This window comes from Lactuca serriola, chromosome 1 (genome assembly GCF_051521515.1).
Source record: "Lactuca serriola cultivar US96UC23 chromosome 1, Lser_US96UC23_V15, whole genome shotgun sequence".
In the NCBI taxonomy this organism is placed as follows: Eukaryota; Viridiplantae; Streptophyta; class Magnoliopsida; order Asterales; family Asteraceae; genus Lactuca; species Lactuca serriola.
In genome coordinates, this window is record NC_136408.1 from 23,631,344 (window position 1) to 23,647,866 (window position 16,523).

The window sequence follows — 16,523 nt, forward strand, 5'->3', positions numbered from 1 at the left end:
TGATAAGATTGGAGCATGAGTCAAAAGATCTTTTAATGTTGAGAAAACTTTTTTCTTGGGCTTCACCCCATTCGAACCTTGCTTCCTTTCGTGTAAGACTTGTGAGAGGTACAAATATACGAGAAAAGTCTTTAATGAATCTCCGGTAATACCCCGCGAGACCCAAGAAACTACGAATTTCAGAGGCATTACGAGGCGCTTCCCAATTCTGAATGGCTTCGATTTTGGTAGGATCTACAGATATCCCATCACCAGAAATCACATGGCCTATAAACTAAACTTGGCGAAGCCAAAATTCACATTTCGAGAATTTAGCATATAGTTTCTCCTTTCGAAGAAGTTCTAATACCTCACGAATATGAATGGCATGATCAGATTCAGACTTAGAATAAATTAGAATATCATCAATGAATACGATGATAGGTTTATCGAGCATTAGACGACATACTCGATTCATCATATCCATGAATACAGCAGGAGCATTTGTCAGACCGAATGACATGACAAGGAATTCATAATGCCCATAACGAGTACGGAAAGCAGTCTTCGGTACATCCTGCTCGTGTACTTTCAACTGATGATAACGAGATCTCAAATCAATCTTCAAGAAATAGCTAACACCCTGAAGTTGATCGAATAAATCGTCAATACGAGGTAGTGGGTACTTGTTCTTGATAGTCACCTTATTTAACTCACGGTAATCAATGCACATTCACATCGATTCGTATTTCTTCTTGACAAACAATACTGGAGCACCCCAAGGAGAGGTACTCGGTCGAATAAAGCCTTTGTCAAGTAATTCCTTCAGTTGAATCATTAGTTCTTTCATTTCAGATGGTGCAAGACGATAAGGAGTCTTTGCAATCGAAGCAGCACCAGGCACAAGATCAATTCATAATTCTACTTGCTTGTCCGGAGGAAGTCCAGGAAAATCATCGGGGAAAACATCAGGATATTCGTTAATAACGGGAACATCATTTACAGTTTTCTTCTCCTCTTGTGAGATATCAACTGCGTAGGCCAGATAAGTAGAAAACCCTTTCGATATAAACTTACGAGCTTTGAGGAAAGAGATTATTTTTAAGATTCTTTGTTCACCGTAGACATAAATAGGATCTTCCCTTGCAATAGGAATGCGTACCATCTTTTCATAACACAAGAGTTCTGCGTGGTTCTTTGACAACCAATCCATGCCAAGAATAATATCAAAGTTGGGCAAGGAGATAGGAATTAGATTAGCAAGAAAATTATAGCCTTCAATTTATATGACACAATCCCTATATAATTCATCAGCAAGTTATGATATACTTCCTGCAATATCTACGTGAAATGGTTGCGCAAGTGCATAGCAAGCAATTTGAAAAGAATGCGCAAATTCATGAGACACAAAAGAATATGAGGCACCAGAATCAAATAAGATGTGAGCAGGTCTAAAGTTGACAAGAAATGTACCCGTCACAACATTCGGGTCCTCGCGTGCCTCCTCTGTGGTAATCTAGAATGCATGACCCTTAGCTTTTGGCACCTCCTCCTTTTTAGTTGGAGTATCTTTTGGTTGTTGAACAGAAGCTTGACTTCCCGTCATTTGGCTAGTAAGAGTAGGACATAAATGCTTCCTGTGGCCAGCAACACCACAAGCAAAGCATGTAACACTCTTTATTGGACATACGGGCTTTATGTGACCCATTTCTCCACATCCATAACAGATCACCGCTTTTTCTGTTCTGTATTGGCCCTGGTGGTTCTTTCCACATTTTCCACACGATGGCGACTGAAGAGAAAAAGATTGTGACCTACCGCGGCCACGAGAGGTATTATGATATTGCACTTGTTTGCTAGGTTCAAATCGAACGGATTGAGCTGGTGGAATAGAGGAGACAGGAACAGCTCGATCAACACGTGGATGCTTTGGAATAGAAATTGTGGCACCACATATCTCCAAGTCATGCTCGCGTCTTCAGGCATACTCAACAGCTTTATCAAAAGACAGAACATCCCGATTGGCTACAAAATCGTGGATTTCATGTCGTAGTCCCTCCATGAATAACTGAATTTTCTCGTCTTTAGTTGGAATATACTTTGCAGCAAACCGTGCTTTTTGATTGAACTGAGTTTCATACTCATTCATAGTCATTCCTCCATGTTTAAGCTCGAGGAATTCTTTCTCCAATCTCCTCCTCATGTCTAGAGGACAATACTTCCCTAGCAAATGAGTTTTGAACATTTACCAGGATAAATTCTCCTAGTCATACCCATTAAGAGCTTCATATGTTGCCTCCCACCAGACCAAGGCTTCTCCGATGAGCATTACAGAAGCATAATTAGTCTTGTCTTCATTTTCCACACGAGAGATACGAAACACTTTCTCTGTGTTTTGAATCCAAGTTAGAATAACTATGGGATTAAGGACACCAGAAAACTATGTAGCACCACTACTCTTGAAAGTTTTGAATGAGGGACGTTTCGCCTCCCTTTTAGAAGATTCTCCAGTGCTTTCTCTTTACCTTTATCATTATTCTTTTTGTGTTCTTCGAGAGTTTGTCGAATAACACCAGTAAGTTTATCCATAAGTCGCTCCTCACGAGGGGATACTGGAGTGTCTCCTTCATCAGGATGAGGATCTCCACCCACCTCTGGCGTATGGCTACTCACATGTTCAGTCATTTCTCTGAAATTTGGAGTAATATAACATTTTAGAATATTAGGATTTATTATTACCTAATACTTTACCTAAGTCTTTCCTATGGTTTGTATCCATATACTTACAACGAATCCGTTCATATATTGAACTTCTAATAGTTTAAGTCTAAATACCAATCCGTGGAATTTAGTTCACTTAAACTACTACTCTGATACCATGATTGAAAGACCCAAACTTTCTTACTTAAGACATTATTACTCCAAAACATGCTACATGCATATTCATAAGTAATATTTTACATTGATAATTTGGTTACAAAAGACTGGATACAAACCGACTATTACAAAGTGTTATATATTACATAACTACCCAGGATACTATAATTTTTTATACATACATGAGTACTAAATACAAAAGTAATAGTTTTAAACTATTCAAAATCTTCTATCAGTATATGACTATATTGGATGCTTATTGCCTGCAATTGTTAGACATTCAGAGGCGTAAGCGGTGAAGCTTAGTGAGTTCAGTAATAGATACAATATAACATTATGCCATATATATACTTCAATATGGCAGAAGCAAAGACGAACAAGGAACAAAAAAGGCATATGTGAATCATGCGACAAGCTTTCCATATCAATCGATGATTTGATTCAATAATATACAATCAATGAGACATAACAATTTCAACAACTTGATATACATCAATAACACTTCAGCCCAAATGGCACAGAAGACATACAATTTTGGATTATCATTTTGCTAGAATATACAGGCTTTCATCCCTACATAACCCTATGCCAATACCAGAAGTGATACTAGTCATGCTCTACATGGCCAAAGGCACAAAGCCAACACCAGAAGTGATACGGGACATGCTCTACCTGGCCAAAGACATAAATTTGATACCAGAATAATACGAGACATGCTCTACATGGCTAAAGGCTCAAAGCCAATACCAGAAGTGATACGATACATGCTCTACATGATCAATGATATAAAAATCAAGATAACACAGGAAAGCACATAGCACATATTGATGGGTTTGAGCCATAAGAACTTTCCTATGTGCACATGAAAACCCTAATGCTTGGATCTAGGTTTCTCTAATTGAACATGCAATGTATCCAAGGCTTACAATTCTAGATCTAATGTAAACAATTGAATCATAACATATGAAATCAGATCTAGAAGAATACCTTAAGTTGCTTGCTTGAATCTTCTTGTTCTTGGAGCTTAGAGTCACAATTGTCAATCCTCTAATGGCTTACAAACACCAACTAGCAAGAGGATGATTTTAAGAGAGAGGAGAGGTGAGGAAATTGGCTCTAGGGTTTCTTTCTTGCAAGAGTGGCCGATTTCCCTCACCCATGGGGTCTATTTAAACTATGAGCTACTAGGTTACACCCTTAACCCTAATTAAATAACTTAGGCCCTAAGCAATCCAAAGATCCTTCTAGATATAAGGCTTGAACGATTTTTAAGATATCCAATCCCAAAAAATCGTCCACCCTAATGTCCATAAAGATTCACAGCCCAAAAACATAACTATCACACATTTGACAATTTATGCCCCTTTATTCAATTAACCTCTTTAAGTCACCAAATTAATTCTTAATTAATTTATGACTTATATCAATCAAATAATATTATTATTCCTTTAATATATTACTCTCATAATATATTAATAATAATAATATCTCTTCTCTCTTTATAAATCACCTTGTCAAGTTGTTATGATGAAGGCAACCCAAAAGGACCATGCACAACCGAGTCAAGTACTTACCAAATATAGTTACAGGCTTAGACACTAATCCAACGGTCTCCCACTTGGATAAGTCATGTAACTATAAATGCAAACACAATCCGATTAGCAATCGTAGCTCTTAAAGACGCTGTCAAACTCTGATCTTATCAGTATCCTGTCCTTTAGATAAGGGATTGTATAATCATCTGTTCTAGATATCGTGGCGGACAATTACATGAAACATTGTCATACTCATTGTCCAGCAATTGGTTTCTCGATCTCAGATTCATTTGACGCAAAACTTAATTGAACACATCAATTCAGTCCTGACCGGGCCCGACACATAAGTCAAATTAAATCATCGAGGGCCCCTGATATCACTTATACCCTCTTAGGATAAAAGTAACAGATAAACTTCAACTTATATGCATTTACTATTTACTAATCAACTATACACAACAATGCGTATTATGACATCAATTTACTGATGCGGTTTCGCATTATCAATGCACAACCAATTAGTAAACAATAAACCATATATCTTGGTTTTAAGACCATATGATATTATCGTCTTGCGATCACTTGCGGTACATTCCATAAAGTGATTCTAGCAAGCGCGGGTTTATTCCAATGCTCAAAACTTGTTCATAAGCACTCATGAACGTTGCAACAAACCTTTGCTATGTCTAATACCTTTTCAGACAATCTACACACCAATTCATGACAATCTTTATTCATACCTACCTCCAACATATGAATGATTGTGGACCATTCGAATAATTCGATTATTCTTAATAACTCAATTATTCAGGAAGTCAAAACATGCAAAGTGAAACAATAGTTAAACAATTAACATAAGATAGTATCTTTACGTATAAATAATACTCCTTTATTTAATCATCAAATGTCAATTACATTTATCTATTACATGTTTCTAAACTATCTAATCTAAACTAATATCGTCTTTCAGCCCAATGCTCCTAGCGTGCTGCAAGTGCTTAACCCTACTCAGTCCCTTCGTAAGCGGATCTGCTGGGTTATCCTCTGACGATACCCTCTTTACTACGATGTGTCCTTCTTCTACCAGATGTCGAATAAAGTGATATTTTATGTCAATATCACGAGATCTACCATGATCCCTCGGTTCCTTGGTCAAGGCAACCGCTCCTTCATTATCACAGAAAATTTCCATAGGCTCCTTTATGGCAGGCACAACTCCAAGGTCACCAATGAATTTCTTCAACAATATCACCTCCTTTGACACTTCGCTCGCTGCAATGTACTTTGATTCACACGTTGAATCAGCTACGCTTTCCTGCTTGGAACTTTTCCAAGTCACTACTCCTCTATTAAGGGTAAAGACCTAGCCCGACTGCGAACGATAGTTGTCCCTGTCGGTCTGGAAGCTGGCGTCACTATACCCTCGCACCTTTAAGTCATCACTCCCTCCGAGGACCAAAAACCATTCCTTGGTCCTCCAAAGGTACTTAAGGATATTCTTGACTGCGATCCAATGAGCTCTGCCAGGGTTCCCTTGATATTTACTAACCATGCTCAAAGCAAAGGCCACATCAGGGCGAGTACAAGTCATAGCATACATGATTGAGCCAACTGCGGAAGCGTAAGTACTCGGCTTATCTCAGCTATCTCGGCTTTTGTACTCGGACTTTAAGTCTTATTCAATTTGGCATTACTTTGTATCGGTAGTTCTCCCTTCTTCGAGTTTTCCATACTAAAACGTTTTAGTACCTTATCCAAGTAAGTATTCTGACTAAGTCCTATTAGTCTCTTACTTCGTTCTCTCACTATCCTTATTCCCAAAATATAGGAAGCCTCTCTGAGGTCCACCTTTCTCTCAGAAATTCCAGATTCTTCCACCCCATTTTCCTTTTTTCTTTCCCAAATCGATTCTTCTTATCTGAATTCCGTCTTAAACCTCGCTCTCCTAAATTATATCCACTCCTTTTGTTGTTTGTTGCCGACGTTGCTGCACTGTAAGATAGGTTAGTCATGGACTACAAAAGTTTTTCCGGTTTGGGGGTGTTTCTTTCCGATTCTTCCAATTTCGTTCCGTCATTCTTGTGTTTGATTTCTCTGACTCCAACTTCGGTCGGTTTTGTCAATTATCGTGATTTGGAGCCACTTATCGATCCTCCCATTCTTCCATGTGAGGACCAGTATTACAAATTTACAAATTTGATCAATTTTTATCTAATTAGGACACTAATCTTCATACGTGTATTCCTTCTATCAAGTTAATGATCCTTCAATTTTAGATTTTATTAACTAATTATTTACTTTTGGTGTTTCACAGGTCGTATAATCAGATTTATGATTCCTATATCTTTAACTATGGGTAGGGTTGAGGGACTGGGGTATATAGCATGTGTTTGGTGTGTGTTAAATTGGGTTATGACGCTATCAAAGTAAGGGTGGGTGGGTGGTCGTGTTTTGTGTGTGTTAATCAAGGTGAGGTTAGTGGTAAGGTCATAAGGGTCTATCATAGCTTTTAACTTCTTTAACTGTGTTTATGTTCTTACTGGAGGTCAAACAAAACACGAAAAGGTATTTGTTGTTATACCCTAATGATATCAGTTTAATCACTCTTAATATCCTACAAAGAATATATTTGTTCACAGTTAACAATTTAGCTTTGGAATTCATTTATGCATTTTAGGTTTTGAAACAATTCGTACATAACATTGAATGGAACGATCATAGTTAACTATGGATCATGGTGTATTAATTATATATACCTTATGATGATAGAATATAACAAAAAAGACCAAATACTTGCCTTATCCCATAGGGTGGGTGGATGGGCGTGTTTTGTGTGTTAATCAAGGTGAGGTCAGTGGTAAGGTCATAAGGGTCTATAATAGCTTTTAACTTCTTTAATTGTGTTTATGTTCTTCTTTGTGTTTACTCAGGGTTTTCTTTTCTGACGACTGGGAATCTATAAAGTTTTCTTATTACTGGAGGTCAAACAAAACACGAAAAGGTATTTGTTGTCTTACCCTAATGATATCAGTTTAATCACTCTTAATATCCTACAAAGAATATATTTGTTCACAGTTAACAATTTAGCTTTGGAATTCATTTATGCATTTTAGGTTTTGAAACAATTCGTACATAACATTGAATGGAATGATCATAGTTAACTATGGATTATGGTGTATTAATTATATATGCCTTATGATGATAGAATATAACAAAAAAGACCAAATACTTGCCTCATCCCATATGGACAGTACGATAATTAACCACCTCTACATATATATTATGAGATAGTTTATACGTAAGATATGGAAAAAAAATTATGATTTAATGTGTTTTGCAAATATACTCTATTTATTCAAGATGAAGGACAAAATGGTCATTTTAGTACAAAAGATTGGAACCTATTAAATCACTATATTTGTTTTGTTTCTTCCGCTTTTTCATTTAGTAGTTTCATGATTTTAGCATTTCTTTTGTTGGTAAATGATGCATTATTTCTATTTCCATTTTTTTATTTCTTCTGTTGTTGATTGTATTACATAATTTGCAATCTCATATTACAGGTTTTCGCTTACAAAAGAACTTTTAATTGAAAGACTAAATAATGTTCGATAAGATGAAACAATTTGTCAGATTGGTTCGAATCCTTTGATTTTCTTTTTCTCTTCATAATGCTGAATATAGATACACTACACATGATTTCAGGGACATTCAATAACATCAACAATAAGGTAAATATTCATATTTCTAGAGTAATCTGTTTTTTTACTACTTTTGGTTGATTAAAGTTATGTTTTTTCTTTTCTGTAGCTTTGTGTTACTTGTGCCCAAGGATAAGTTGGAGAAAGAAAAACACTTCATGTCACTTGTGTCCATAGAAATCACATTACAGAAAGATCTCACTCTAAAAATTTCAAAGGGACAAAAGTACAACGCTATTTCACGCTATAATGTATGTGATTGGTGTGCTGGAACATGTAACAAGCACCAAAAAACACACATCCTTTGACATAATATATTATGGTCATTTAACACAGTTTACAAATTTGAAAATTTTGAAAAACAAATCCAATATTGGGGTGTAATTGTTCTCTATGTAAGCATATGTAAGCCTATATGCAAGAAATAATAATGTACTTTCATTAATTTGTTTATTTTAGCATTCTCTTAATGATATATTTGGGTTGTTACAACTTTAAGAACGAGGTTTAAACAATAACACCATTTTTAACCTAATGTCGTATTCAAAGTATAAATAAATAGTTCATGAAAGAATATCTATAGAGAATAAACCGAACAAAAAATATCTCACATCTGTCCCTGCAACGCGGGGTCACTCACCTAGTTATATAGAAAAAATGAGTTTGTTGCTTTTTTAAAAGATAAAATAAATTTGTTGACAACTTAACAACATCTTGAAAAGTTTATTTTTAAAATTTAATATATTCTTAAATTTATTACATAAATATTAGTTGTAACGTGTTATGTCACACTAGATTAGATTATAATAATATGGATTTCCCCACATATATGTCCTCACAGCGTCCAATGTTTTTTTATTATAATAAAGATAAAGATCTTTTTTTCTTCTTCATCATGTGCCTTTGATAATATTTATTTTTTCAAAACCTATCTAATAATAAATATAAGAAAGAATGTAATATGATGAGTTTGATCAATTCAACATACCCATTGTATCTTATCAATTATCAGTAACATATTCCAGTAACCGCTAAAGTTACTATGGTTTTAATTTTTTATTGGATTTTAAAATCTTTGACCATTTCAAGATCGATAAATCCATATATTAGGCAAGATTCTTGGGATTATTATTATAATAAAACTACAAAAAACAAAATTCCAAAACCTATTCATTAGTTTTTCTTAAATGACGTTTGATTTTTTTATTCAATAAGTTATAATATGAGTTTATTATTGGGTATTTGTATACATATATTATTTTTGGCATATGCTACCTATCTATAGTTGTCGGGTGTAAGGATTTATCTTTCTATCCATGTGAAATAGTGATAAATGCTACATTTTTATAAAGTTAATAGTATTTTAAAACACATGTTGTCATTTCACATGGATAAAAAAATAATTAGGAAGAAAATAAAAAAAAAATTATATGCTATTTTTAATATCAAAAATCATATTTTTTTTAATTTAATTTGTAATTATCCAATTCATAAAATATCATCTATATATTTTATATACTTTTAAAATATCATATTATTCAAATTATAATTTTAATCAATTTTAATAAGTTAAACGCTATAAAAACTATAATTATTTGTCATATTTATTGTTGTTGTTATTATTATTATTATTATTATTATTGTTGTTGTTGTTGTTGTTGGCCCTCAAGGACATTTTATAGAGTTTAATGGATTACCATTAAACTATCATATTAATGGATTACCATATCATCTATTAAACATCTATACAACACCACTTGCAACTTATTAAATTCTTATTTACAACCCATTAAACACTTATTGAATCCTAATCATCATTTTATCTCTTCTATTGAATCATTCAATAATCATTCAACTCTTTTATTCAACTTTATTTCATGTCATCACTCACACTTCATTCAATTTTTATTCAATCATAATCATCGTTCAACTCTTATATTATTTGCATCGTGAATGCTGTTACCAGAGTACATAAATTGATTATTAAGAATTAACCAGGCCAAGTCAAGATGGGCTGGAGTAAATAAATTATGGGATTATTAAGAATTAACCAGGTCAAGTCAAGGTCCAGCCCACGGGACCATTTTAATTTTTTTAATCACAAATACATTTCTCTTTCTATACAAAATTTCAACTTTCAAGTTATACATACATATACTATTTATCAAAATTCTTCCGTTTTATCATAAAGAAAACGAAAACATGAAGTGGATTCTCTTCAATATCATTATTCTCATCTGTTTTCAAATTTCATCCATAAGATCCCAACAGCTGTACACAGCAAATCAAGTTTTAAACTGCAAAACCAATGATGAATTCCTTTACACCTGCAATGGCCACCACCACCACCATCTCTCTTGCCAGTCGTTTCTCATTTTCAAATCCAAACCACCTTTCGATTCTGTCACCACCATCGCAGCCCTGATGTCATCCAACCCTCATGAGCTTTCCCGCATCAACCACGTAACAGAAACCGCCGTTTTCCCCATCGACAAAGACGTCGTTATTCCGGTGAACTGTTCCTGCTCCGATCGGTTTAATTACAAAGCCATCACCACTTTCCTCCTTTCACCACTGGCAAAAACGTATTTTATTGTAGCAAATTTGACGTTTCAGGGTCTGTCAACATGTAGTTCTTTAATGCATGCGAATAGATACAGCGAGTTCGATTTGGAAGATGGGTTTGAGCTCAAAGTCCCGCTACGTTGTGCTTGTCCTACAAAAGATCAATTCTTGAGTGGCACCAAGTATTTACTCACTTACTCCATCGTTTTCAAGGATAATGTTCCTGATATTGCTCGGAGGTTTAACGTAAGTGTCGAGAGTGTGCTAAAAGCAAACGGGTTTTCTGAAACTAATCCTACTTTGTTCCCTTTCACTACGATTTTGATTCCTTTAGCAGAAGAACCTTCAATTTCCGGAAGGGTAATCCGACCAGAAACGTCGACAGTGCCTTCTGCAAAGAGATCGAAATCAAAGAAACCCTTAAAAGTTGGAATTTCAGTTGTGTGTTCCCTTCTGGTTTTTCTTGGCGTTCTAGTTATTTACATGAGAAAAGGGAAAAAGGTACAAGACAGTGAAGAAATGTTACATTCGCGTAAGGATCTCCTTGTCGAAATTGCAAGCTTTGAGAGAATCATCAAAGCTTTTAGCTTTCGGGAACTACAGAAAGCTACAAAAAACTTTGATCACAAGTATAGAATAAAGGATTCTGTGTATCGTGGAGTATTTGGGAACCAGATTGTAGCAGTTAAAAAGACGGGTATTGATGTATCGATGCAAGTGAACATGTTGAGCAAGATTAACCACATCAATCTGACGAAACTATATGGTTTTTGCATGAATCAAGATTCGTTGTACCTTGTTTTCGAGTACATGAAGATGGGTTCTCTCAGAGATTGGCTTAAATCAGGGAAAAGATCGAAAGAAACGCATAGTTTGTGTAGACGGGTTCAGATTGCAATGGATGTTGCTCATGGACTTCACTATCTTCATAACTTCGCTAAGCCTATGTATGTCCACAACAACATCAACAGCAGCAACATTCTTCTTGATAGCAACCTGAGAGCAAAGATTTCAAATTTCAGTCATGCACGAACAACAGATCATATTCGTGTCCTCACAACTAGGATGGTGGGTAGCAGAGGGTATATGGCTCCAGAGTATGTGGGGAATGGTTCAGTCACTTTGAAAGTTGATGTGTATTCATTTGGAGTTGTGATGATGGAATTGATATCTGGAAAAGATGCTGTGTTTAGAGAGGGAGGTCAAGAAGTATTGCTTTCAACAACAATGGCTACAGTCATGGTCGATGGAGGAAATGCAGAAAAGGAGCTTAGTAGCATGATTGATTTAGCGGATGAAGAAGATGGAAGCATGGAGTATGCAGTTCAAATGGTGAAATTAAGTCTTACATGTGTGAAACAAGATCCGGAGAGCAGACCAAGCATGGATGATGTAGTGTCTTCTTTAGTTAGAATTCATGTTGATTTACAGAGGACTGTAGATCGCTGTTCAGGAAGAATAATATTAACAAAATCTGATCCCTTTAACGAGATCAATGTTTGTGATGATGATGAAGAAGGCTGTAATGTATAATTAAAAGCAATTACATGTGGAGTTTGTGTAATTTGCAATATTTATTTCCTTAGAGTACAATATTGTTAATTAGCTAGAAAAAATATAGGGAGAAAGGGAAGAACATAGATTTTGGTAAAATATGTGACAAAAGAACAAAGTTTAGGGACCATATACATAAATAAGGGAGATTTTATTTATTAATATAAATGAAATCAAGTCCTACTAGTTTCATTTTTCTTTGTATACATCTCTTTCATTGCAATATCAAGAACTGATTTGAAAATAACATATGCTAACGAGAAACGATAGATTGCCAACATGGCATATATACTAACAATCTAACACCAACTTGACATGTTACAAAGTGATGTCACTTCGATATAACCTGTCATATATATATATATATATATATATATATATATATATATATATATATATATATATATATATATATATATATATATAATTACGAAAAATATTGCTATAGCAAGATATATATAGTACAAAAAAAAAAAAGGATTCAACATAGACAAATCATTTAATCAGAAAGGAAAGTTTCCTGTTAATCGAATGGTGTCCAATGTCTTTTGAAGGCCATATTTAAGGACAGCCCGATGTCCTGCTCTAAAACCATGCCCATACACCGGAGACTGATCAGATTCAATCTGGTATTTAAAGAACTCCGCAAGCTTCTTCTCTAACGCAAACCTTTTCCCTTGACCAGATATGGATGCCATCTGCGATGTCAACCAAATGTGAGCTACCACCTGACATATTCCTTCTTCAACATCTTGCTGGAGAGCCACATATCCATTCAGCCTCAGCCACGCATGCATCATTTCATGTGCCAAGATTGTCCCAGTAAGCAACCTAATTAATTAAGTATACATATTATTTAATTATTTAATTATATAGATATAGATAAGAAAAGCCACGTGTCACCAAAAGCATTTAATACCTTGGAAGTCCATGTAGAATGAGAATGGCTGTAACCTCACAGATACGTGTCAGCTTATATGGCTCTCTTCTCATGTTTGGGGCCCAATTCATTCCAATCCCAGTTCTCGGTTGCCTCGAAACCTACCGATTAACACCAATAGCATTCAACGAAACTAGAACATTCGCATCATTCATTCCTAAAATAGTAAAATCTATGAAAGTTTATATAAATACTTACTGTGCTAATGGTTTGTTCCTCAGAAAGGCATAGTCCTCTGGTCTCCGGCAGGTGGTAATGGCCCTAATGAAAAAGAAATGGAAAATAAGAAATAAGAAACAAGAAACAAGAAGAAACACAGATCGACTTTCCCTTTAAAATACTTTTTCCTTACATTCGTTTCTCCATTCCTGGCCTCATTAAGTGCTTGTCTCTCAACTAAAAGTAAAGGAATCTTCTGTTCCACCTTCATCCCCATACTTTCATAAAATTTCTGTATATCATTATAAAGTGGCTGACATTCGGTGGTATCCATGACTGCAGAATCAATACACTCCAAGCATAGCTTTCGTCCATCACCAAGAGCAACATATCGTGTTTCCTTAGACTGAAAATGGCAAGCATATATTATTATATTATATCCGTTTTTTTATTTCTAAAAATTGTACAAAAAAAATAATAGTACAATTTTGAAGGTAAGTGTAATTAATGAAAACTTACTTCCATTCGCTCACAGCTACAACACCTTGTAGTCCCATCATGCTCATGAAACACGCAGTATTTCTGACCCCAGAAAGGATGTGCCTTGTATACAACAACACCAGCAGTATTTTTTCGAATCTGTAAAAAAGATTGATGAATTTCATGTGAATGATAATTAAGAGTATGTAACGCTTTCCTGAAATTGAAACAGATACTTACAAAGTTCTTGCAAACATCACATCGTGGATGATTATTTTCATTGTAACAAGAACCAGAAACATTTCTGTTCCAGGGTGAAGGCTCACCAAGTTTCAAACTTTCCTGTAGAGCCCTTGCAAGATCCTCGTCTCCTTTCAATTGGAAAACTTCATCTATTTCATGTATAAAAAGAGTTAAAGGAGAAAAACAGAGTTGAAGGAAACAAACTAAGAAATATATAGTTTCACTTACTGATCACGTGATTTCCTCTTCTTTCGTCTGCAAATGATTTTGCAATTGCCCTGTCAATGCTTTCGATCTCTCTCAGTGGTATCTACAAAGGTAAAGCAATCATGATTAACAGCATTGATGACATATAAAGATGAAAGGCCTCAATGTGTAATATCATTATGGCACAATAGTTAACTCCCTAAATTAAATGACTGCATATATATGTATAGGTGATACGAAATGATAGTGATCATTACCGATGATGTAGAAGGAAGTATTGTTCCCATTGATGTTGTTCTCCCTCCATATCTCCCATTATATCGCCTGCTTGAAACTTCATGGGTGCTGCCAAACCAATCCATTATGCAGTCTGCACGTTTTCTTACGAATCAGCAAAATCTTCAATTTTACAAAACTCAAGGCAGCGAAGGGCGAGCTTGATAAATTATAAGAAGAATTGAAGCTCAGTGACTATGGATGAAAAGCAGGTGATTGTATATGTGATTACAGAATGTCAATAAATAGGGAAAGGGGACGGCTTAGGTTTATGATTCGTTTGATGTATATTTTAATTAAATTTAAGGAATCAGGAATCAAGAACTGTTACCATCATCAGTTGTAATTGATGAACAACTCAACGCGCATTAACTTTACCGATTTAGCAAAGATGGGCATGATGTTTAGCAGACGCTTTATTCGAACCTGACGATGGTGATTAATTGATATGTTCCAAAATTATTCCTTTTATTACACATCGTCCATCTTTTCGCCATTTCAATCGTTGCTGGGAGAACTCCATTCCAATATCGTCTTTTGCTTCTCGTTCCTTTACATACTTCTAGTTGCTGACTAGTAGGATATGATCATATGTCCTTCCATGTTCTTTTTACACGGAGACACGTTCCTATCAAGTCATTAAACATTCTTTCTTTTTGCGTTTGTTTTTATAGGTAGGAGTTACTATTATATAAAGTGGATAATCTGAATTTAATACTATCAGATATCTCAATTTGAATTTCAATTATAATATATTTTAGATTTTTGTTAACCATCTCTTCAATTTTTCTTTGGTTAGTATATGCATGGATCGAACCAGGCCCGTCATATGACGATTGTCCATGACCTATCTTTTAAAGGGGCCCAAATTTTAAATAGATTTTATTGACAAAATTGCAAAAATAGTCATCGTGGTTGTCAAAATTATGTGGTTTTGGTCTAAAAAAGTTTGGTGATGCATCATTGGTCCAATTTCGGATACATTGTGTGGTTTTGGTCCTTATATGTGTTATTTTTGTATGGTTTTGGTTCATACCCCACATGAAATGACAAACATGCCCTTCATTACTTCCTTTTTAATTTCTTTTAATTATTTTCTTACTATTTTAATTTAAAAAAAATGAAATATAACACCTACTCCACCCCACCTCCTACTAACCCACTCACCCTTAACTCTTTCCCCATCTCCAATCAACATCTCTTTCTTCATTGTTGGCCTACACCTTTACTTGTCGGACCACCGCCACTTGCCGGGCACCACCAACTGTCGGACCCCCCCCCCCCCCAACACCCATCTCTCCCTAATTGACACCAACAACTCAGTTGTCAAACACCACTAACCTCCTGTTGTCAAACCCAACGTTACCGCCTTTGCCATCAAACACCAACGCTACCATCTTTTCCATCAAACACCATTGCCCACCACCATCATAACGACTTCAACTACAATTAATTGCTAAAAATTGAAATTTAAAACCTTGAAATCGAAATCCTAAGTCACACCCACCCACTGCCTTTCTCATTTTGGATACCATCACCACCACCACCACTCGGTTGACCACCACTGTCGCAGAGATGAACAGATCTGACTGATGGGTTTTAGCCATAAGAACTTTCCAATGTGCGCATGCAAAACCCTAATGCTTGGATCTAGGCTTTCTAATTAAACATGCTTTGAATCCAAGACTTCTAATGACTAATTAGGTTAAATAACAACATTGAAACAGATCTAGAACCATACCTTTGTATTCCTTGTTGATCTTGTAGTCTTGGAGCTTCTAGAGTCACAAATGTCACTCCTCTAATGACTTACAAACACCAATAGCAAGGAAGATGAGTTAGGAGAGAGGAGAGGGGAGGAAATCGGCCAGGGTTCTCTTACTTTAGGTGAGGTCCCGATTTCCCTTAGCCATAGGGTCTATTTATACTTGTAGACTCCTTAAGGGTTACAATCTAAACCCTAATTGGATAATCATCTCTTAAGGCTATCCAAATCCTTTCCTTAGA

General features: G+C 35.4%; 2 protein-coding genes across 2 annotated transcripts; one reads left to right on the forward strand and one right to left on the reverse strand.

Annotated features, from left to right (window-relative positions):
- Positions 1-10,259: 10,259 nt before the first annotated feature.
- On the forward strand, positions 10,260-12,221 carry LOC145073952 (lysM domain receptor-like kinase 4). The gene has a single exon (XM_079020436.1). The coding sequence runs from the start codon at positions 10,295-10,297 to the stop codon at positions 12,188-12,190; it is 1,896 nt and encodes a 631-aa protein (XP_078876562.1). The 5' UTR covers positions 10,260-10,294; the 3' UTR covers positions 12,191-12,221.
- A 477-nt stretch (positions 12,222-12,698) lies between these two features.
- LOC145074054 (protein DA1-like) lies at positions 12,699-15,124 on the reverse strand. Its single transcript, XM_079020517.1, has 9 exons — positions 14,848-15,124; positions 14,498-14,610; positions 14,262-14,343; positions 14,031-14,182; positions 13,830-13,949; positions 13,504-13,716; positions 13,350-13,412; positions 13,131-13,252; positions 12,699-13,042 (listed from the first exon to the last, which is right to left on the reverse strand). The coding sequence occupies exons 2-9, from the start codon at positions 14,600-14,602 to the stop codon at positions 12,715-12,717; spliced, it is 1,185 nt and encodes a 394-aa protein (XP_078876643.1). The 5' UTR covers positions 14,603-14,610; positions 14,848-15,124; the 3' UTR covers positions 12,699-12,714.
- Positions 15,125-16,523: the final 1,399 nt, after the last annotated feature.

Bases quoted from the DNA above. Each gene is read 5' to 3' on its own strand.
- LOC145073952 (XM_079020436.1), top strand. From the start codon at position 10,295: ATGAAGTGGATTCTCTTCAATATCATTATTCTCATCTGTTTTCAAATT.
- LOC145074054 (XM_079020517.1), bottom strand. From the start codon at position 14,602: ATGGATTGGTTTGGCAGCACCCATGAAGTTTCAAGCAGGCGATATAAT. The intron at 13,950-14,030 runs GTAAGTATCTGT...TCTTTTTTACAG, and splicing joins GTGATGTTTGCAAGAACTTT to ATTCGAAAAAATACTGCTGG. The intron at 13,253-13,349 runs GTAAGTATTTAT...GTTAATCGGTAG, and splicing joins AGGAACAAACCATTAGCACA to GTTTCGAGGCAACCGAGAAC.